Source organism: Onychostoma macrolepis, chromosome 01 (assembly GCF_012432095.1).
Source record: "Onychostoma macrolepis isolate SWU-2019 chromosome 01, ASM1243209v1, whole genome shotgun sequence".
NCBI lineage: Eukaryota > Metazoa > Chordata > Actinopteri > Cypriniformes > Cyprinidae > Onychostoma > Onychostoma macrolepis.
In genome coordinates, this window is record NC_081155.1 from 44,747,900 (window position 1) to 44,771,121 (window position 23,222).

At 34.6% G+C, this 23,222-nt stretch overlaps 2 protein-coding genes and 1 long non-coding RNA gene across 4 annotated transcripts in view; 1 reads left to right on the forward strand and 2 right to left on the reverse strand.

Annotated features, from left to right (window-relative positions):
• The window catches only part of ptgfrnb (prostaglandin F2 receptor inhibitor b), a 45,472-nt gene extending 41,356 nt beyond the window's left edge, over nucleotides 1–4,116 (reverse strand). Inside the window, 2 exon segments of the mRNA XM_058790993.1 lie at nucleotides 124–489; nucleotides 3,854–4,116. Coding sequence (XP_058646976.1) covers nucleotides 124–489; nucleotides 3,854–3,896 — 409 coding nt within the window. The 5' untranslated portion in view covers nucleotides 3,897–4,116.
• A 4,660-nt stretch (nucleotides 4,117–8,776) lies between these two features.
• Nucleotides 8,777–14,344, forward strand: LOC131538479 (uncharacterized). The gene is made up of 2 exons (XR_009270593.1): nucleotides 8,777–9,737; nucleotides 10,175–14,344. It is a non-coding gene; the product is annotated as an uncharacterized LOC131538479 (long non-coding RNA).
• Nucleotides 13,388–23,222, reverse strand: LOC131538443 (carcinoembryonic antigen-related cell adhesion molecule 21-like). 2 transcript variants are annotated; one of them, XM_058772322.1, is made up of 5 exons: nucleotides 22,994–23,222; nucleotides 18,393–18,689; nucleotides 18,049–18,291; nucleotides 16,639–16,797; nucleotides 13,388–15,235 (listed from the first exon to the last, which is right to left on the reverse strand). In XM_058772322.1, exons 1-5 carry the CDS (start codon nucleotides 23,049–23,051, stop codon nucleotides 14,958–14,960), a joined length of 1,035 nt encoding a protein of 344 aa, XP_058628305.1. In that variant the 5' UTR covers nucleotides 23,052–23,222; the 3' UTR covers nucleotides 13,388–14,957. The 2 variants fall into 2 exon arrangements, with proteins under 2 accessions (XP_058628305.1, XP_058628310.1); XM_058772327.1 differs by lacking the exon at nucleotides 22,994–23,222 and adding an exon at nucleotides 19,459–19,565.

The window sequence follows — 23,222 nt, forward strand, 5'->3', positions numbered from 1 at the left end:
AACTTGGGAAACAATACTGCAATATCTCATATTAAACCTCATTTTATGCACATTCATTATGCATATGTATTGCAATGTTTCACGCCAGGTAACTTTCTACCATGTAAAACAGCACATACTGACCTTGCAGCTGGACGTCTGCGTTATAGTTTCCACTGATGACGGAGTCTGTGCTCGGAGTACTGCAGTGGTAGGTGGCGCTGTCACTAACTCGAGCCTCCTGGATTCTCAGCTCAACGGTGTTATCCGCTAGTCGTGACAGACTGATGTCGCCGCTCTGAATGCGGTCCTGAAGAGAGCGGTCTGTGAAACGATCATCAAACGTCGAGATCACTTTGATGGTTTCTGTTCCTCGTGTTACTGTCCATTCAAAGTCCTGCTCCTTCGGGCCCTCGTACTCCGATACATCGCAGCGAATGGACAGCGGCTGGCCCTCGACCCGGAGCAGGGGGCCCCTGGACACCGTCACTGACCTGCAGTGGCATAGAGCTGTGAAACACAAACACAACACTGCTTTATTGACTGCTCTTTATTTTGTAGTTACTTTCAAAGGCAGACCATTTAATGTCTGGATTTCCAAATGAAAAAGAACAATTAACTTCTATATTTATTATGATTTTATACACACAATAAAAAGTGGTAACCTGCTATTGTTACCTTAAAAAGCTATTTCTACCTGTGTAATCCATAAAAACTTTTTTGGTATAAATTATTGTAGTTAGGTGATTTAGCTATATTCAATAATAATTGTGACAAGAATAAAACCAGTTAATTTAGATCCAGTTAATTTAGAGGTACCCAAACTTTTTAATTGAAAAAAAAAAAAAGACTTCATTGAAGGCTGTGGCGGGTCAAAAGCACTTTTTAAATTAATGTATTGGAATTAATTAATATTAATTTAGCATTAATTTAAATTAAAGTTAAATTAACTTAATTTACATTAATTTAAATTATTATTAAATTAATGTACTAAACATAAACAATTTTAAAACAACCATACAAATTTAAATTATTTTTTTAACTTTTAAAATGTATTATTAATCAAATTCACTAATTTTTTTTCAAAAATGTTAAAATGGAAAAAAATATATATATTTTTAAAATAACAGAAAATGCATTTATGTATGTATGTATGTATGTATGTATGTATATACACACACATATATGCATATATACTTTACTAAAAAATGCACATATTTTTAAAGTACATCTACGTATATATACTTTAAAAATGTAATTAAATTGTTATATATATATATATATATATATATACCTACAGTATATAAACAATTTAATTACATTTTTAAAGTAGATTCACTTACATTGTTTTCAAGATTACAAAATGCAGAAATAAAACCAGAAAGGTTAAACCAAAATTAAAAATGATATACAATAAAATCACATAAATTACAATATAATATAAAAACAGATATATAATATAAACTAAAAGTCAAGTTTGAGCGTCTCTGATTCACAAGTTATCAGTGCATCTGAAATTGACTGGATGGTGAAAAGTGAGGAAGCATCAATAATTATGTGACATATGATGTGACATAACTTTACCACAACATCTGCATATTTAACCTGATTCCTGGTGTCATAAGCACACAAGTGCTGGCTATAGTTTGGCATATGGCACTTTACAATGGGATTATGAGAATTATCTTCAAAGCATGCAGCACTTTCATAAAAAAAAAAAAAAAAAGACCACAAATGCAAATGAAGCACCATGCTAATGATAACTCTGTCACTCTCACCCCACTAGACTTGCAAATGACACTAAATGAAAAAAGACTATCCTAAAATATTCCTTTCTTACGGGAAAGCTCCTGTAACACAGACCGACACGCTTTCAGCTGTAGGCGCCTACTGAGCAACTTCAAAACTGGGGAAGACACAGGAGAAATATGTGCTTTAAAGCATTGTTATTTTCACCATATACTCATTTATTCTCTTTTGCAGTATATTTAAAGTAAATCAAGTCCATTGGGAATCTTGTCAGCGTTGGAAAATCACAAATTCTTAATTTTTTTTTAGCTTTGAAGTCGATCCGGGAGTGTTTAACAGACCGATCTGTGATAAATGAATACAGAATAGCAAGAAAAGGGAGGAGAGGTGATATATTCTGGTCTGGTTTGAAGTTTGTTTATGTGCACAGGTGCACATTAGAATATGCATATTCAAATACATGCATGCATAAAACCCAAACATGTCAGCATCTCACACTGTACAAAATCATGAATTGAAAATGCTACCATAACAACATTTTAATGTAGGCACTATACATTTTGACTATGTAAATCTGAAACTTTTGATCAAAACATTTCTATAAAAATGTAGAGGTTTATTTAGGTCTCATATAATATGCAAAGCAGATAGTTTATGCCACTTTGCTGTAAAAATAAATGTTCAAAAATAATCAAAAACCAACTATATAGCTCAAGACTAAAAGTTCATGGTGTTTCTTTACAGGTTCTTCAGATCCGTTTTTTGGTTTCTGGCACCAGTACATTGAAGGTATTCTACAGAACTAGTGAATAAAATGTTATATGAGGAACATATGAAGGCTGTGAAACCCTTTTTGATTCAAATTACAACAATTATTTTGAGGAGTATAAGTTTACAAGTCATTCATATCATAGTGCAGGGTTATTAGTTGCCGAACACTAAAATGAAAACTAAACCCATTAATAAAACATTTCTGTTACTTGAAATAAATAAACTTTTAACTAAAATAAAATAATACAGAAACATCTAAAAAAAAAACACTTGTTTTATTGCCAAAAAAACTATTTCAAAAACACAAATTCAAAAACAAAATTTTAAATGAAAAAGGAAAATACAAAAATTAAAACAAATTCAAACTATTAAGAAAAACTATAATGATACTAATGATTTTGTCATTGCATATCATGTTATTTATATCAAATATTTAATATTATTTAAGTCTTCAATTTCAGTACTACAGTATATTTGACTATGCTAAAACTGTAATAAATCAATAACATTTTTATAAGAATAACAAGAGGATTGTTTAGATCACATTTTTATGAAAATGCTACAATTTGTATTATGTGAGCTACAATAATCTTTACCGCACAAATATAAACATTCAAGAAAAGTAAGAAAATCAAGGCAGGACAATTCTATTGTGATTCTCAGCTGTAGTTAGATTTCAATTAATATGCAAATCTAAACCACATATACTATACTTCGTTTTAGGTATGTACAGTAAATTTTGACCATGAAAATCTGATAAGAGTAAGAAATCAAGGCAGAACAATTCTATAATGACTTAGAGATAGTTAGATCTCATTTAATATGCCTTTTGAGGTATTTACTGTACATTTTGACAATGCAAATTTAAAAATACTCAGCATCCAAGGCAGATTAATCCTATAATGGTTATAATTAGAGTTCATTTAATATGCAAACCTAAACTATTCTTCATTATGCATTCACTTTACTTCCTTTGAGGTATTTACTGTACATTTTCATCATGCAAATCTAATAATAAGCTAAGAACAAAAATAAGACAGAATAATTATATAATGACTGGGAGGTTTAATAAGATCTCATTAAGCGTGCAAAACAGCAATGGTTAACGCTGTAGAAAGTGCAATCACTATAATCTTACGTAATCAGGTTCATAGTAAATCATATTTTAACAGAAAGAAAAGCAGCTAAGTCAGATGTCACCACGTGAAACACATTTTAGGTCACCTGGCGAAGCATTTTCATGTTTCTGTCAGGAACGCTGTTACTTGTCAATACATCAGACGCTGGCCGCTCGCGGAGGGTTTGTCATTTCTTTGCTACATTTGTAGTCGAGTTGTTCCCGCAGGAAACTCACCGACAGCGGCGCACAGCAGGAGCAGCGCTCGAGTCTTTCCCATGTCGCTGAGACGCGCGGTCCGCCGCGTTATTCCCGGTACGAGCCGAAGACCGACCGACCACCGGAGAGACACACAGGACCGGGATACACCTGAGAACCGGAGCCCTTCGCCGCGGTGACGTCACGCGCTCCGTTTGAGCGCGAGCGGGAGACGAGTGACGGACGCGTGATTGATTCGCGCTCGCGGAGGTTTAACTACCGAAACTACCGAGTGACGGAAGTGAAGCGGGATTCCCTGCGAGAGACTGGAGGAACGTCACACACTCTGCGTCACACACTAGATAGATGGATAGATAGATAGACAGGTAGATAGATTTTAACTACATTTAAAATGCATAGATAGATAGATAGATAGATAGATAGATAGATAGATATAATTAATACATATATTTATTTATACATATATATATATATATATATATATATATATATACACATATATATATATATATATATATATATATATACACACACACACACATACATAGGCCTATATATAAATAAATAGATAGATAGATAGATAGATAGATAGATAGATAGATAGATAGATACACACACACACATAGGCCTATATAGATAAATAGATGATAGATAGATAGATAGATAGATAGATAGATAGATAGATAGATAGATAGATAGATAGATAGATAGATAGATAGATAGATAGATAGATAGAATTAATAATATATTAATAATATATATACACACACACACACATAGGCCTATATATAGATAAATAAATAAATAGATAGATAGATGTATTAATTATATCTATCTATCTATATATACACACACACACACACACACACACACACATGCCTATAGATAGATAGATAGATAGATAGATAGATAGATAGATAGATAGATAGATAGATAGATAGATAGATAGATAGATAGATAGATGTTAACTACATTTAAAATGCCTATATATATATCCCCTGCTGATTTGGTAAGTTTGCCCACTTAAAAAAAAAAGAAGGGTTTATCATTTTTATGGTAGGTTTATTTTAATATCCAGAAAAAAGCAGCATACAAATGTTAAAAAAATATATATTTACATTTTAGTAAGTCAAATAAGTATTTGATCCCCTACTAACCAGCAGGAATTTTGGCTCCCACGGATTGGTTATGTGCACATGTGGAACACAGATTAGTCCTGTCACTTTAAGAAGATACTCCTAATTTTAGCTCGCTGTGTGTATAAAAGACTCCTGTCCATAGAATCTGTATCTTCCATTCCAACCTCTCCAGTACCATGGGCAAGACCAAAGAGCTGTCAAAGGACTTCAGGGACAAGACTGTAGACCTGCACAAGGCTGGAATGGGCTACAAGACCATCAGCAAGAAGCTTGGTGCGATTATTGAGAAATGGAAGAAATACAAAACAACCATCAGTTGGCCTCGGTCTGGAGCTCCATGCAAGATCTTGCCTGCATGATGGGGTTAGGATGATCATGAGAAAGGTGAGGGATCAGACCTGAACTACACGGGAGGAGCTTGTTAATGATCTCAAGGCAGTAGGGAGCACAATCACCAAGCAAAATATTGGGAACACACTACGCCGCAATGGATTGAAATCCTGCAGCACCCACAAAGTCTGCCCTCTGCTCAAGAAATCACATGTACAGGCCCGTCTGAAGTTTGCCAATGAACATCTATGATTCAGAGAAGGCTTGGGAGAATGTGCTGCGGTCAGATGAAATCAAAATTGAGCTCTTTGGCATCAACTCGACTCTTCTTCTTCTTCTTGTATAATTTGCAGCAGACTAGACGCAATGCCGACGTATTGCTGCCCTCCACAGGTCATCTAGATACTCCACTTAACACTTAGATCCTTGTATAAAGTCCAGTCATATGCAAAAAATTGATAACGACCTTCGCTGATTTATAATCCTTTATGCTTAGAATAGATTTTATAGAAGCATTCGTGACTCCACATTCATATAATTCTGAAAACATGCGACGTCTTGCTGCATGATGAATGTCACACTCCATCATTGCATGGCTCACTGTTTCTTCTGGTCCACATCTACATCTTCCATCTGGATGTTTTCCAATCCTTGCTAACCCAAAATTCAGCGCACGATGACCCAACCTTAGTCTAGTTAAAACAACACTATCCTTTCTTTCTAACCTTATTATTCTAGAATGCCCTACTATTGGCTGAACTGAATAGTAATGTCTGCCTTTATATCCCTCATTCCATTCTTTTTGCCACAGTTTTACTGTTCGTTCTTGGATAATACTTTTACACTCAACTCTACCATATAAAACTTCCAACTCTACTTCACCTCTATTTACAGCCTTTCTTGCCATTTTATCTGCCTCTTCATTTCCCTGAACACCCACATGAGCCGGCACCCAACGAAATCCCACTATATTCCCCATTCTATTAACTCGATTCAATGTTACTAATAATTCTACTATTAAGTCTGACCTAGCTTCACTTTTCCTTCCCTTTCATGCCATTAAAGCTGCAGATGAGTCTGAACAAATGACTCTTTTTCCCGGACATTTTCCTCCACCCACTCCAAGGCCAATAAAATAGCCACCAGCTCTGCAGTAATGACTGACATATTATCTGTTAATTGTTTTCCATTCTTTAAATTTAACTGAGAAATACTTATTCCTATTGCTGCTTTCCCACTTCTTAAATTCATTGAATCATCTGTAAATATCAACTCGACTCGTCGTGTTTGGAGGAAGAGAAATGCTGACTATCACCCCAAGAACACTATCCCTACATTCAAGCACGGCATAGGCCTAAATCCCGGGGGACAGTGACCCGAAACACACGGCCAAGGCAACAAAGGAGTGGCTCAAGAAGAAGCACATTAAGGTCCTGGAGTGGCCCAGATAGATAGATAGATAGATAGATAGATAGATAGATGGATAGATGGATTTTAACTACATTTAAAAAGCTTATATATATATTATATATATATATATATATATATGCATAGGCCTACAGTATATATAAATAAATAAATAGACAGACAGATAGATTTTAACTTGATTTAAAATGACAATAAAATCAACAAACAAACAAATAAATAAAAGAGAGATAGATTTTAGCTTGAAAATATATTTTTTAATTACAATAAATAAAATAAATAAATAAATAGACAAACTAATAAATAAATAAATAAAAAGATCATCTTAATCAGCTAAAACCACCGAAGCAACACTAGACTAGTGTTTTTCAAGCAAGCAATGCGAAATATTAATGTAGCTACGTTTTAGGCTAAATTTCTTAATTGGAAAAAAGTCATTTATATATAGGCTATTTCTACCGAAATTAGATTAGATTGATTAGACAGATAGACAGATAGATAATTATTATTTATTATTTATAATTCTGCATTATTGCAATTTAGATATATAATGAGTTTCAGCTCCATTCTAGAATCATAACTGTAATCTATTTAGTAGCAAAATGACTTTTAAACTGAGTTAACATTCTCTCAGCAGCAGATCAGAGGCGCATAAGCCTCTTATGCCATCTAGTGTTGAGAAACAGTTGCATAACCTACAGTCATGTAGTAAACACTTATTTGAAGTGACTTTAAGTAGCCTTCAGGGAACCAGCAGAGACACTGACATCACTCTTTATGTCTCACTTCTTGGTGGGCTTGAACCACCAACCTTCTGGTTGTCAGTCTTAAACCACTGAACTGCTTTATATCAGCTTAAATGGCTAATGTGATTATTACGCTGCAGTCTTGAGTCTATATACTCAGTTAATTGAGTTTGTGGTGCATCTTTATTAGCAAAAGTCAGTGTTGATGCGCCACTATCATGGTATAGGTCTGTTTGGTTTCAGTTCAAAATAAAAAGAGAGAAGCAAGAAAACACTTCTAATCGATGCCAAATGTCCTTCTGCTTATGCCAAATAGAATAAACTGCAGCGTTTTGGTCAAGAACGCAGTACAAAATGGTTTTAGTGATGATTGTAAGGGAAGATTATTAAAGATTAAAAGCCTTTGCAACACACTTTCTCACTTTGTATGTGTTTAGTACCTCAAGCAGTGTTTAAATAATTTTCTTGTTTACTGATTAGTTGCTACAACACATAATGAAGCATGCAACCCATATGTATCATAATCTTTGATGCATGTACAAAGTTATTTTCATTATATTCATTAGTTGTCCCCAACTGCTTTGCATTCATGCTTCTGATGTATCTATGAAACTGATAAACACTTATTTTAGCCACTTCCTGTGTGGACAGAAAAAAACAGGAAACACCTACATATAGAAACGTGTAATGTTAGTGATGGAAGCCTTTCAGATGAACTTGCACAGTGTGCTTACTGGCCTCAAATTAGATTAAAGTGTATCTTATTTCCATGATGACAAATTTCTGACCCAAACCAAGATTAGCACACACTTCTCAACTGATCACAACTGTGGAAAAAGATCTTATGATTAATTGGAAAAAGTGTCACGATGCACATCACCACATTTTCTAGCTTTACTAAACTAAATACTGTGAAAAAGGACAAAGTACATTCTTATTTAATAAACCAATTTTAATGCATTCAGTCTTCCAACTATTTAAACATGGTTTTGGGCTGTAAAGTCAAACATAAGTAAAATGCCAACAAGTCTAAATGCATTTCTGCAAAGATGAAAAGTTTTGAAGATTTATCTTTTTTGAAGTTAAATCTTTGCATAAATGTATTTAGACTTGTTGGAATTTTACTTATGTTCGACGTTACAGCCAAAACCATGTTTTGCACATTTAGCACAATACAGCAGGATGTTGAAATAGAAACAAAGAAAATATTCTAAATATGTATGTATATATATACAGTGGGGCAAAAAAGTATTTAGTCAGCCACCAATTGTGCAAGTTCTCCCACTTAAAAAGATGAGAGAGGCCTGTAATTTTCATCATAGGTATACCTCAACTATAAGAGACAAAATGAGAAGGAAAAAAAATCCAGAAAATCACATTGTAGGAGTTTTAAAGAATTTATTTGCAAATTATGGTGGAAAATAAGTATTTGGTCAATAACAAAATTTCATCTCAATACTTTGTTATATACCCTTTGTTGGCAATGACAGAGGTCAAACGTTTTCTGTAAATCTTCACAAGGTTTTCACACACTGTTGCTGGTATTTTGGCCCATTCCTCCATGCAGATCTCCTCTAGAGCAGTAATGTTTTGGGGCTGTCGCTGGGCAACACAGACTTTCAACTTTTCGATGGGGTTGAGATCTGGAGACTGGCTAGGCCACTCCAGGACCTTGAAATGCTTCTTAAGAAGCCACTCCTTCGTTGCCCGGGTGGTGTGTTTGGGATCATTGTCATGCTGAAAGACCCAGCCACGTTTCATCTTCAATGCCCTTGCTGACGGAAGGAGGTCTTCACTCAAAATCTCACGATACATGGCCCCATTCATTCTAATAAATAAATAATATTTTATTGTATTTCTAATTCGTGATTCGTTTGTTTTGCTCTCTGCTCTTCCGCTTTTGTCACTTCTCATCGGTGCATGCACTACACCGATGTCCTGCGTCATCCGCCCAGAAAGGCTTCCACGTACAACATTTAGCGCAAGCTAGAGAAAAGTGTTTATAACGTTTTAAATTTGGATATTTTTCTTACAAGAACACATTGATTCGCTACAGGAAGCCTTTATTCACCACCCAGAGACGTGTGAGGCATGTTTTATTATGGATGGATGCACTTTATTGCACTTGTTTTGGACTGTTGAACAGAAACACCCACCCACTGCCATTATAAAGTTTGGATTAGCCAGGAAATGTTTTAATATCATTCCGATTGGATTCGTCTGAAAGAAGAAAGTCATATACACCTATAGGTTGCCTTGCAGGTGAGTAAATCATGGGGTAATTTGAATTTTCGGGTGAACTAACCCTTTAAATTATTATTTACTCACCCTTTTGTTTTTCTAATGCGGTATGCCCTTTTTTCTTTTTCGGACCTGCTTGTCCTTATAATGTCAGTATATGCCAATAAATATCAAGCTTTTGAAAAAGATGCAAAAGGATCAGAGTGGTCGCATGTATTTCTTCTGTAGATTATTCAAAATATAACCTTTTGTGTTCCTCAGAAGAGAGAACGTCATACAGGTTTGGAACCACGCGAGGATAAATAAATAATGACAGAATTTTCAGTTTTGGGTGAAGTTCTTGTATTGCAATTCATTCTTGTCTCTGACATTTCACCTGATAATAGTTTTGATAAATGGATGTGGAATGATCCTGTTTTGGTTTTGTACTTATATTTATTTATTTTTAAATTTTACAGGGGCAGTTTTGTGATGCTGTAAATAGGAGTGGATATCTTGCTTGGCTGAAAACTGCAGAGAAACACATCTCATCGTGCTGAAAAAAAGAATGAGAGTATTCTCTCCAAGGAGGTCCAAACACCAGCACAGACTTTGATTAGTGAGCATTAACATGCATTCAGATTTTATGGTAATGAATGGAATGCTGTTGTTTAACCTCCTAAATGTCAGCATTATAAACCTTATGACATTAATGGACCAAATAAGAATGTTTTTTGCGTCTTTGCACTGATTTGCTTCTACATTATGATGTTTAATTGTTGTAAGAACATGTTCTTTACATGTATTGAAAACATTGAGTGTGAAGACATTTTGGTGTAGGGAAAAAATATTTACAATGTTTCAATAAAATAAATAAATGTAAACGTGTATTGTTTTGTGGGTTTATTTAATATTTTCACCTGAACACTGGTGCAGTGTTGACCAGTTAATCCATAAGTGTTAACTTTCAACACCAACTTTGGTGTTCTCATCATCCATTCTGGTTTTGATATTTTACATCAATTACTTTAGAGTTTGTTAGTTAACACTGTCAGAGTGTTAAAAATGTTAACTCTTTCAAAAGTGTTAATTTAACACTTTAGCAGTGATTCCCATATGTACGTGTTAATTTTAACTCTGAGGGAGTTAAATCCACTCTTTTAAATTTGCTGATGAAAATTACAGGCCTCTCTCATCTTTTTAAGTGGGAGAACTTGCACAATTGGTGGCTGACTAAATACTTTTTTGCCCCACTGTGTATATATATATATATATATATATATATATATGCAACATTTATGCATGCAAGATAATATATATTTTTATTGAGTGCTAAACGAACAAATGCCTTAGAAAAAAAAATCTGTTTTCCACATGACTAAACCCCATTATTGCTCACCCCTATTGCTCATTTCTATTATTAATTTTTACCACCAAGAACAAGCTATGGAGCAATATTCACAGCATGAATGGAATTAATAATCTTTCAAAATATTTAGGGAAGCAAGTTGAGGTTTTGTTTTAGTTGTGTGTCTTGTGCAGCCTTCGGAGGCCATATCATATCATCTCAACTCAACTCAACTCCCACACACAGGAAAACAGCAAACAATACAAGAACAAGCTGACATGTCAGTGGGTGAAATGAGATGCAGTTAACCACATCCCTGGGGCCTTCACACATGCTAGTTAGATGTAGATTTTAGTGAGAAAAACGCACCACACCACAGCACAAAAAATGAAACATGTTTTGCATTACAGAAGCATGCTTTGCATTTGCATGATTCTGTGCAATTGAGAGTATTGTCAAAGCGAAAGAACACATTCACACCTATTGTCTCTTTTATAGTCTAAAATATGTTCTGAGAAGACCTTAATGGGGAAGTAATGCAAAAGAATGAACTGAAAACTTTGAACTGAAAAATATTTTAAACGATTGATAGGTGCACAAACATTCAAATAGGCCTATAGAAATGTCTTTATTTTTCACTTTTATGGTCTCTTAAAACACAGACAAAAGGAATAATTACTCTATAAAATACTGTTTCATTCAGTTCATAGACACTTTTGTTTTCTACTTAAAGGTGCACTAAGTTAATTGTACCTCTAAAAAGTGACAACCTAAATATATTTACATCAATGTGTAGTAAAAAAGTTGGTTAATTTAACAAGCGAAATTCTAAATCAAATCACATGACTGTCGAGTTAATAAACACAAATAATTTGCGTGTAAAATGTACCCCAAAAACTCTCCTCCGGATTCACAGACTCTTCATAAACTTCAGATTTGATAGTTAAACATGTGTATGTTAATGAATTCCAATCAATCGTAGATAGGGTGCTCGTGCACGCTCATTCACAATTAGCATAACCCCCGCCTATGAATTACAGCTACAAATTGTGTATCCAGGAATGCAGTGGAATATTCTGGTTTACTTTCTCAGGTTTGGCTCCAGTATGTTGCATAAATGCAAAAAAAGACCAATAGGCCATATGCCTAACAATAAATATTCAATAATGTGTGTCCACCAAAGCCTTTTAGCCAGCTGAAAAATGTCAGGCGCTCTTCTTAAAACGGCCAGCTGGTGGCGCTTGAAAACACTTTGGTGTAGAGGTCTGTGCGGGACTGTTTTTTTGTTTTTTAAGTCCCTAGGTTAGCCTAGAGTTTAGGCTATATTCTGCACCAATCCGCTCCCGCGATATATTCACGCTTTGTTCACCCGCTGTCCGCTTAGAACAATTTCCTTCCCGACCCGACCGTTCCCGCTAAATTTAGATCTGGTTTCCAGAATCTCACATTAATTTCCTCTACTAAAAGAAAGATAGATAGGCTAACAAATAAATGTGTAGTCTGCACAAAATTGTATTTGTTATTTTATTAGTCTAGTCAAGAGTCTTGAATTTATTGACAGCACAATGTTAAACGAATTTGTTTGTTTGATTACAATATTTAACCGTGATTAATCGCATGATTGTCATGAGTTAACTCGTGATTAATCGCAACTTAATCGCACATTTTTATTTGTTCTAAATGCACCTTAAATGAATACTTTTCAAGATTTTAATACTCTAATCAACATACGGATGCTTTATGCAAATGTATGTTTATTATTATTGAAACCATAATCAACAGAGCATGAAGTCTACATGTTTCAAAGGTCATAGATGTTTTTCAGAGAACTTGTTCATGTCTATTAGACACATGAAAAAGGAAATACCAGGTTCCCATTACTTCTCTTTCTTTGCACGGAGCAATTTACTGACACAAACCTGTTTACATTTTTGCAGGACAGGGCAGCTCACTTCTTCTGAACATGCAAAATGTACATTTGTTATCAGATTTGTTTGTGTCTCTGTGCCCACATACTGTATTTTGATGCAGCTAAATTCTCAATAAAACTGTTTTCATTTATATATTTTACTGTTTCTGTTATCAGACAATGGAATGAATATGAAATAGTGACTGAACCGCGACCAAGACTACATAACCAGCTCTCCCTTCCAAGATGTTAATCTGCACGAAAATCCTGATAATCGAGCCGTCGTCTGATGAAATCAAATACACATAAGATAATGACAATAGCTGTGCTGTGATTTCGGCTATAGCCTACTTGCATGTAAAATTAGAGAAGCATCATAATATCTGTAATATCTTAAGACAACACAATAGCAAAAAGTGTCAGAGAAAAAAAATGTACGTTGTACAAAAATAGCCTGTAAGCTATTTTATTCGTCTTGTCAAAATACAAAATTTGTTTAACATATTGCTGTTAACACAGTAGGAAAAGTGTCACAGAGAAAAATAAATAAATACGACATCTGCCATTTAAAATTATAGGCTAAGCAAAATATAAACCAAACAGAGTTGAACGTTCTTCAAGGACAGCTCATCCACACTTTGCTCCATCCTTATTCTGCTCTGTCACTCATCGACAACCTGCCTGTTCTGTCTGAGGGCCGTATATTTACCACCGGTAGGCTACAGCCTGCTCTGAGCATCGTTATGCACATACTGAAACACAGACCCCATAAATTAAATGAAGCATTGGTTCATGCCTGCAGCGCATGCATAACAGTCCTGAGTGCAGGCTGTACCGGTGGTCGATGAGAATAAAGCGCAGATATGCTGTTCTGAAAGGAAGTCAGGAACAGGATATTGTTAGACCGCCCGCTCCCGTTCAAATGACACCAGATTTACCGACCGCTACCGCGTTTTATTTGGGGATTTAATCCCGCGTCGCAAGAAATCTGGTCGGGTCCCACGGTTCACCTCATAAACAGACTTAAATTTAAGTCGTTATTCACTGTATTCTATTATTTGAAAGCTAGACAACTCTAGAGGTTACTCGCGGAGTAACATTGTTTTGAACACTTGAGTTGTGCTTCGGCTGATTGTGTCATTCAGAATTGCTAGGAAAAAAAGGCTGAATTGTGAGATAAAAAGTAGCAATTTCCTTTTGTATTCAGTGGCAGAAACGGGCTTCCATAACAAACAGATCAAAGTGGTAATTGCTTTAGGGATTGGTATTGTTACCAACATAAACATTGTTGTATATTAATTCTTATTGCCTATTGATTGTATAAAGTATGTTGATTCTTGTTTTATTACAGATACTTTAGCATTCCCTTTTTGGTTCAATATTCAGTTGTTACTTCAAGCTACATCCACTTATTAATATAGTAATATTCTGACTTCTGATTGCTTTCCTTTATTTACGAATATGATGTAAACAGAGTAAGGATGAAATTATGCAGTTTCCCTGGAAATCCACCCCGATAACTTTAAATTATAAATAATTATTAGAGGCTTACGGTGATTTAGACTAAGGCAAAACACCGCTTGGAAGATGTACTCACTCATTATGTACGTTTTTTTGATTTCAAACCAAAAAAAAACAAAAAGAAGGTATCTTTTGGTTGTCAATATTTTGCATTGTAAATCATTACATAAATCGCCCTCAGAAGACTTTGAGTATAGCACACAAGTCTTAAGGACTATTGTTTATGGAGCTTAAATATAAATCACCATCTCTTTCCCTGTATGGACAAGAACCACTTTGACTTTCTGCCTAAGACCTCCTTTGGTGTTTGAAGAAAATAAAGAAAACTATACAAGTTTGGAAGAACATGATGGTGAGTACATGACCAAATTTCATTTTTACCATGCTATTTCTTAAAATTACACTCTTAGCATCACAGTATGGATCATGAAAATGATTCCATTAAGGCCTCAAGTTACTGTCTTTCAGTGAACATACAAGCATCTCATTCCATTGGTCGGTACGGCTCTTCATGTCTCTTGCGTTGTTGTTTATTCCTCGGCCGAGGTAAGGGAGGAGGATATTCCTCGTCGTCCTCAGGCGGTGGAGGAGGTCGACCACGGGTCTGGGCTTTGGGCTGAGTCTCGGTTTGAGTTGGGGTTTGTGGAGATGGGTCTTCTTGCGGGACGGGGGGCGCCGGTTGCCCCCTAGCAGTGTGTTTGGATCTGGCTGTACCGGTATGACCTTCATCTGGAAAAACTCTCAGCCTGAGCTCATCTTCATCTGGAAGATATCAAAGACGTTCATAAAATTTTAATTTTGTATAATTAATTTTTTTTGATGCCGGACGCCAATATCTTAGTTGCAGATGATGGATAACAAATACTGCAATTCAATTTATATTAATTTATTTTCGTTATGTTTATACTCAAATTTAAATAATTCTAAATAAAATAGTTTGAGAAAGAATCTCTGAACAAATTATTTGAATTTGATGAAAAAAGAAAAAACTATTTCACAAAATAACCAGATTTACTTTAGATAGCAACTTCTTGATTGTGTAATCAAGTTATTGCCACACTCGCTGCTGTGAGGATGGCGAAGTAGGCAGACGAAGACAAAGGTAATTCCAATAATATAAAGCCTTTTACACACAGGGTAACATCTACATTAACCGACAAACACAAAGAGCTAAAGAAGGAGACTAAATAAGACAACTAATGAGGATAAAACAGGTGCAGGTATGTACTGATAATGAACTTTACAAGGTAATGAGCAGAACCAAAAAAGGGCAAACAGGAACATGAAAGGAAAACAGAAAAGAACCAAACTAAAAGTGCATAATCTGTAACAGTTATAGTATTTTTTCACAGATAAAAATGTAAAAACCAAGTAAACACTGTAACCAGCAGTGCACTTAGAGATCTTTTAGGTTTGTGTGCTATTTTCTCAAATAAAGACCAAGTAATGCAAATTCTACACACAGTATTCAATCAATATAAGCATCAGCCTTGGTGATGATATACTGGATTACCACTAGTTATAATCTATTCTACTTATTTTCGAAGGTGATTCTTTTAGAACCTGTAAAGTGCTGATTGTGTGGATTCTTAGAAAACCTTTTGTGCTGATTGTTCTTTTTAATGCTTCAGAAAACCACATGAAAACATCTGTATACAGGATATTTAGCAGAGCTTGTCAGATTTTTTTTCTAGATCTGTCTGTTACCACATAAACAGAGATTTGGTAAATGCATTATCCAACTGTGGCTCAACGTAGTCAAAAATAATAATAATAAAATAAAAATAAAAATAATATATATATATATATATATATATATATATATATATTATGCATTAAATGTGTTTAAGTTTCATTTTATTATCATAGCCTGCCTCTTACCTGAATCTAATGCATATGGCACTACCAGAAACTGCAGTAAAAGGCTGCGTTCTTGTTTGAAACTGGTAATTTGCAACAAATAGCCAGAAGATCTTTGTAGGTTCATTCAGTAATCTATTTTTTTTATTTTATTTTTTTTATTTATGACCGTATTTGAGATTTGGCATTTAAATATGCTGAGGATTCCAGCACACCAAGAACAGTGACAGTTTGATCAGTTTGCCTTTTGTTAAAAATACAAATGCTCAATGCATAATTTCAGATGTGATGAAAATGTTTCTTACCTTGTTCTTTCTTTCGCTGGTTACATCTTCGACACGCACAGATGACCAGAACACATATCAGCAGCAGCAGAAGGGCTCCTCCACCTGCTAAAATGCTCACCATGATCCAGAAATCAAAGCCAAAGAGTTTATCAAAACTAAGGCCTTTATGTTTTTGACCTGTAAGACAAGAGCAAATGTCATGAAATCAGTAACAAACAAGTGAATCATTAAAAACATGTATGTTAAGTTGCATGATGCATAATACTGGCCAACATTATATCATGAGACTATCCTTAAAATGCACAATATAAGTCAAGCTTTCAGAGACACGCTTCTGTTGGAATTACTTCTGTTGGCGTATATAATTGTGTACAAATTTATTTTTATTGTCTACTGCTGAATGACGTAAAATCATCGACAAGTGTGCAGCATCCATGTTCCTCCTTCATTTATGTTTGAAAACATCCCAAGATGCTTTTCACGGAGTTGGTTGAGGGCTGGAGTCTACAGTATGACTCAGAGTACCATACAAACCATTTAAATGTATTCTGGGTTGTATTTTTATTTACTTTGCAAAGTTGTGTCCCTTGCAAAGATGAGGGAATGTCAGGCATGTTGGCAAACTCAAACACATTGAATTTAATTGGATTTTTAACATCAACAACAATGAAGCATTTTCTCCTTTCTAATGAAAATTAATTAGCCTATTTATTTTGCTATCTTAACGTTTTTAATCACTAGATAACTCCCAGACAAACATTTATGCCATTTCATAGTTTTTGATGGCTTTGATGTGGAGTAAAGCAAAAAAACACTGAAAAAATGTCTCAACCTTAAAGTAAAGTGCTGTTGTATTAAGTGACAAGCTGTATGTTTGACATCGCAACATGTTCAACCCAGAGAAGATATTCAAATGTGAAATTTTAAGTTCTGAAAGCTAACTGCAATCATTTTTCACAGTGAATAAGTGTGTCCAAACTTTTTGACTGGTAGAATGCATTTCCATGTTTTGAAATGTCTTCAGTTAGTACTCAGTTTAACACAATTCTGTATAATCAATGTGTTGTTGGAAAATACTATTGTTTTTTTTTTGTGTGTGTGTTTTTTTTGTCATTGTTTCACAATTGTATACGTCAACAGCAAAAACAGGAAACAGCCAGACCAAAAACCAGTGCGTATTTCATTAAACAAAAGTGAAGTCATTCAAAGTCATACAGTCATTAGACCATTAATTCTAATTTAGAAAGACCTCTTCATTTTTAATGTCAGTATTTAAGGGCAGGTCTGTTCAAAACCCTGAAAAAATCATGAATTAAATGTTGTCTTTAGGACAAAATAAAACAAGAGCATTAGAAAAATAATATTCAAATAAAATAATCATAATGCAAAGCATGTGAAATAACATGAGAATAAATAAAAATGACTTGCATGATACTGGAACGCTGTCACTTTGCTCACTGCTCTTTACAGGATTGCTTACGCTGCATGAGTACGGTTTATTCTCCTGTACTTGAATAAAAATCAAGAACAGTTGAGGTGTTTTGTAATTCTGGATGATTTTGCCTTCTTTATACCAGGATACTGTCAGATCTGTATGGTCTTCAGTCTCACAGGTGAGAGTAGCGTTCCCATTTTTGCAGCTGATCTTCACAGTAGGTTTAGGAGGCTTTGCTGTAACAGAAAAGTGGTTATACTACTGGAACTACAATAGAAATATTCAATCTTAATTTGTTAATATTCACATTGAGTTAGAAGGGTGCAAATGCTCTTACCATAAACTTTAATTTCGTTTTCTCCAACATCAGTCTGTGTACCTTCAGCATTAAAAACAGTGTATGTATATTTGCCGCTGTTCTTCAGACTAACACTTTCAAATGTTAGTGATCCATCTTCTTCCATCTTTGCACCTAGAGTGTTTTTCTTGATCTTCCCATTATTCCAGTGAAATAAGTCACCGCTAGAGACATGGACCCATTTGATCTCTTTAGATTTGTCAATGTTTTTCTTTGGCAGTTGGATGGTGCAGGACATTCCTTCTAGTAGCTCTTTTCCACATATCTTTGTTGAGACTGTAATAGGATGACATTAGCATTTAATAAAACTTAACAGGGTTCATTCACAGATATGTGGTTTACTATGAGGAATAAATAAAACCATTAGAGAATAAATATTTCTCAAGGACCTTGAGTCAAGGTGGTTTCTTTTTAAAAGTCAAATTGTGTTTAGACACTAACCTTACACAAAACTATTCTATTCTGCTACTGACTATAAAAAAATTATACAGTTCATGTAACACACACTGACTTCTATAACAACACACTGTATGGGGTAAGTTGCCACAGATGGAAGCATGCATCAGAAGACCTGTTACAGGCTTTTCATCAAAATCTAAACAGTAAAACTATTATGAAAAAAGTAAAAGTAAAAATAAAGTTACCTTAAAAATATCAAACTATGTCATGGCCAACAGGAATTAAAATACATTTTGCAACAGATATACCCTGATCTGACATATATAAAGGTCTGTCTTGAAAATAGATTACAATGATTATGTTCAAATATGCCTTCGTTATACAGTCCCTCCAGTTTTTCGCGATTCCGCGATCGCTGAATGCAATGCAAAATAAACAAAATGTCGCATTTTTTTGTGATCCTGCATAATTCGTCATTTAACCGCAAAATAATCGCAAAAAAATAAATGAAAGACCTCACATAACACAAAATGATATTCATCTAACTGAATTATTTTACGTTACGTGGATTCAGATGTTGTTCACGTGATGAAGTCTGTGTATGTGAGCGGTCAGTCAAGAAACAATGGCGGCAAAATTGTCTCACCTGCCTCCTCACATCACATCAGGGCCAAGGACCGGGCTGAGCAATATCCCGATATACTGCACGAGCAGGGCGGCGTTTCCGTATGGCAGAGTATGCAGTTGCCATAGACCTAGCCCAGTCAGGTGTGCCGTGGAAAATTATCCAAACTTCATATCTCTATTATAATTCGTTGTTATTATTATTTTAAATCAGAGGGTTTTAAAAATGTTTAACCAATGATAAGCATTAAAAAGAGCTTGTCAGTAAAACTTCGTAATGCATCTCTCAGCGAAACCTCGTAACTTCACCCGCCTCCATTCAGATTGACGCGCCGCGCACAGCCTGGAAGAGACAGATCTCTGCTTTTTCGCAATGAAAGGGTAAATAAATAATTGATGTTTGAATAGTACAGCGTTTTCTTTACTCAAACACTATGTCTGTAAAGGCTAATGTTTTTGTGTGCTTGAAGAGCGGAGAAGAAGGTTATTTGCCGTCTAGACAATATAGCCTACTACGTTTTAAATATCATGTGCATAAACGCTTAATTTGAGATTTTGACCAAGTTTAGTAAATAACAAGAAAAACTAAGCGCCCATATAGCTACAATAAACGTTATATAACCTGTAAAAGTTGATGAAAGCATATATTGCGATGCACTTGCTGCCTCAGATAACAGTTGCAGCCGTTCTAATGACACTCCATCTCCGTCATTCGCTGGTCAAAAACTTTAACTCCATTTGAACTTGAATTTCATATCATGTTAAGTGCATTAAGTGCACGCTGATCAGTAAAGTCTGATACAATACCAACGCTGACGACGCAGTGTTGTTTAATTATTAAATTTTTTCCTGTTCTATTTTTTATATATCAATATATCAGAATTTATTAAGAGACCAAAATACCAAATGTATGAATTGGATTTACAAGAAGTATGTACAGCTACAACACTTCTTTGTTAATGTTTACATAGGTAAGGTGGAAAAAGGGTCCTAAGGTTGTTTTAAAAGTTAAAATGTTTCAGAATTGACTAAGAGACCAAAATAAACCATTTTGTTTGTTATTTGTGAATATTGTGCATCTAACATAATACATAATCTGCACGTTTAATAAACTCCAGCTGGTTCAAAATCGCATGGGATTAATTGTGCAGCCCTATTGGGGACACTGAATTTCCAGCGATATCGTCGACTTGATTGCACAAATACTATTAGAACTGTACTGAGCTGGATGATGACATCACTGAATTCAATAATGAAATACCTTTAACTGAAAATTGAGTGTTTACTGTTGTCCTTCTGCACTACCGACACACTATTTTCCTATTTGATACTGTAAAGCTGCTTTGATACAATCTGTATTGTTAAAAGCACTATATAAATAAAGGTGACTTCACTTGAGTTAATTTGTTAAATGTGATATCATAATTTAAAAGAAAAAAAAATCGCAAATTTGTCACAAATTTATGGAAATTACCACCACAAAATCAGTCATTTTGATTGCAAAAATCACACAAAAAAATCGTGAAATCCTGGAGGGACTGGTTATATGGTTATAACACTCATGTGTTTATGTATGTCAGTGTGGTTCTGTTAAGCTGTTTATCCAACAGTTATTCCAAAAATTATAATGATGATACTGGAATTTAATAAAATTGTTGTACATATTACTCAACTCAAAAATAAAGGTTTTTTAAAAAAAAAAAAGAAAAAAAAGCCAAACAATAAAAAATAAATAAAGATTTTAAAGCGGGGTTTTGCAGCAATGCAATAGAGCATTTTGTGTCTCAGTCAAAAGTTCTCAAAAGAACCCCTTTTTTCCCTTAGTTTGAAAACATTTGAATAACCTAAAGAATCATTTTTCACTAAAAAGAACTTTAAGTGGAATGTTAAATGTTCTTCATAGAAACATTGAGAAAAAAACAACAACTTTAAAAGCACCTATTTTGAAGAACTCATAACAGAACCAGTACCAGCACGGTCTCCCCTATAATTTGACGACTTGTCTAATACTTTTAGTGTGCTCTCTTAAAGGTGGATGCAAACAAACTCTCATTGCAGCGGTTTGCATGTAAACGTCACTAGATTTACTGTTGAAGTCATAGTTTCAACCTAGTTAACAAACACCTTGCAGAATCTGCAAAATATTAATTATTTCACCAAAATAAGAGGGATCATACCAAATGCATGTTATTGTTTATTTCATACTGACCTGAATATGATATTTCACATAAAATATGTTTACATATAGTCCACAAGAGAAAATAATAGTTGAATTTATAAAAATGTCCCCGTTCAAAAGTTTACATCCACTTGATTCTTAATACTGTGTTGTTCCCTGAATGACCCACCGCTGTGTTTTTTTGTTTAGTGATAGTTGTTCATGAGTCCCTTGTTTGTCCTGAACAGTTAAACTGCCTGCTGTTCTTCAGAAAAATCCTTCAGCTCCCACAAATGCTTTGGTTTTCCAGCATTTTTGTATATTTGAACCCTTTCTAACAATGACTGTATGATTTTGAGATCCATCTTTTCACACTGAGGACAACTGAGGGACTCATACGGAACTATTACAGAAGGTTCAGAAGGAAAAAACATGCATTAAGAGCGGGGTGGGGGTGAAAACTTTTGAACAGACTGAAGATGTGTTCATTTTTCTTATTTTGCCTAAAAATCTTTTTTTTTTTCATTTAGTACTGCCCTTCAGAAGCTCCAGAAGATAGTTACATGTTTCCCAAAATACAAAATAAGTTTAATTTACCCTGATCTTCAAATTCAAAAAGTTTTCACCCCCCAGCTCTTAAAGCATCGTTTTTCCTTCTGGAGCATCAGTGAGCATTTGAACTGTTTGAACTGAATTGTTGGAAAGGGTTCAAATAAACAAAAATGCTGGAAAACCAAAGAATTTGTGGGACCTGAAGGATTTTTCTGACGAACAGCATGCAGTTTAAGTGTTCGGGACAAATAAGGGACTCATGAACAACTATCACTAAACAAAAAACACAGCTGTGGATCATTCAGCTAACAACACATTATATATAAACTAATTTATAAAAAGTAATTTTTATAAATTCATTTTTCATCTTTTATGTGAAATATCTTATTCAGGTCAGTACTAAATAAACAATAACATGAATTTGTATGATCCCTCTTATTTTGGTAAAATAATTCAACATTTTGCAGATGTATGTAAACTTTTGACTTCAACTGTACATTTAAAAATGTCAAAAAATGTCTGTAGAAGTACAGTTGTAGTGTCCACTGTAAAAGTGCATGCGTTGCCTTTAAGAGATATTTCTACCCGATCATACTCTTGAATGACAAGCGAATTTAGATGCTCATGCATAAAGTACTTTTTACGCTGACTGACAAAACGTGATTTTCAGACATTAATTGTACATAAAAAGAACACAATATGCACGAGGCCACAGCTTACTATCCTTAATATGTTAATCACATCATAACTTTTGATCTCAACCACAAAATATATTAAAACTAACAGTAAAATCCCTAAAAATTAAGTGAAAATCAACATATCTATACAAAATGAAATCACAACCTACCAGAGAGTGCAGCAAAGCCACAGAGGAATAAAAATAAGAGACTGTGTTTGCAGCTCATTGCTCTTCTGAAAACGGCAAATGTTCCAGAACCTTTTGACAATCAACTGGAGGAAACAGAAAGAATTTCCTGTTCGTGATAAGAGTTGGCGGTTACGCAGACAGAACCATGAACTACAGATGTCAGTTGTGTAGAGGGAGGCATTTTGACCCTGTGCATCACAGGTGTGGA

Bases quoted from the DNA above. Each gene is read 5' to 3' on its own strand.
- LOC131538443 (XM_058772322.1), bottom strand. From the start codon at position 23,051: ATGAGCTGCAAACACAGTCTCTTATTTTTATTCCTCTGTGGCTTTGCT. The intron at 18,690-22,993 runs GTAGGTTGTGAT...ATCCTATTACAG, and splicing joins TGGCTTTGCTGCACTCTCTG to TCTCAACAAAGATATGTGGA. The intron at 15,236-16,638 runs GTAAGAAACATT...GATATCTTCCAG, and splicing joins CCAGCGAAAGAAAGAACAAG to ATGAAGATGAGCTCAGGCTG.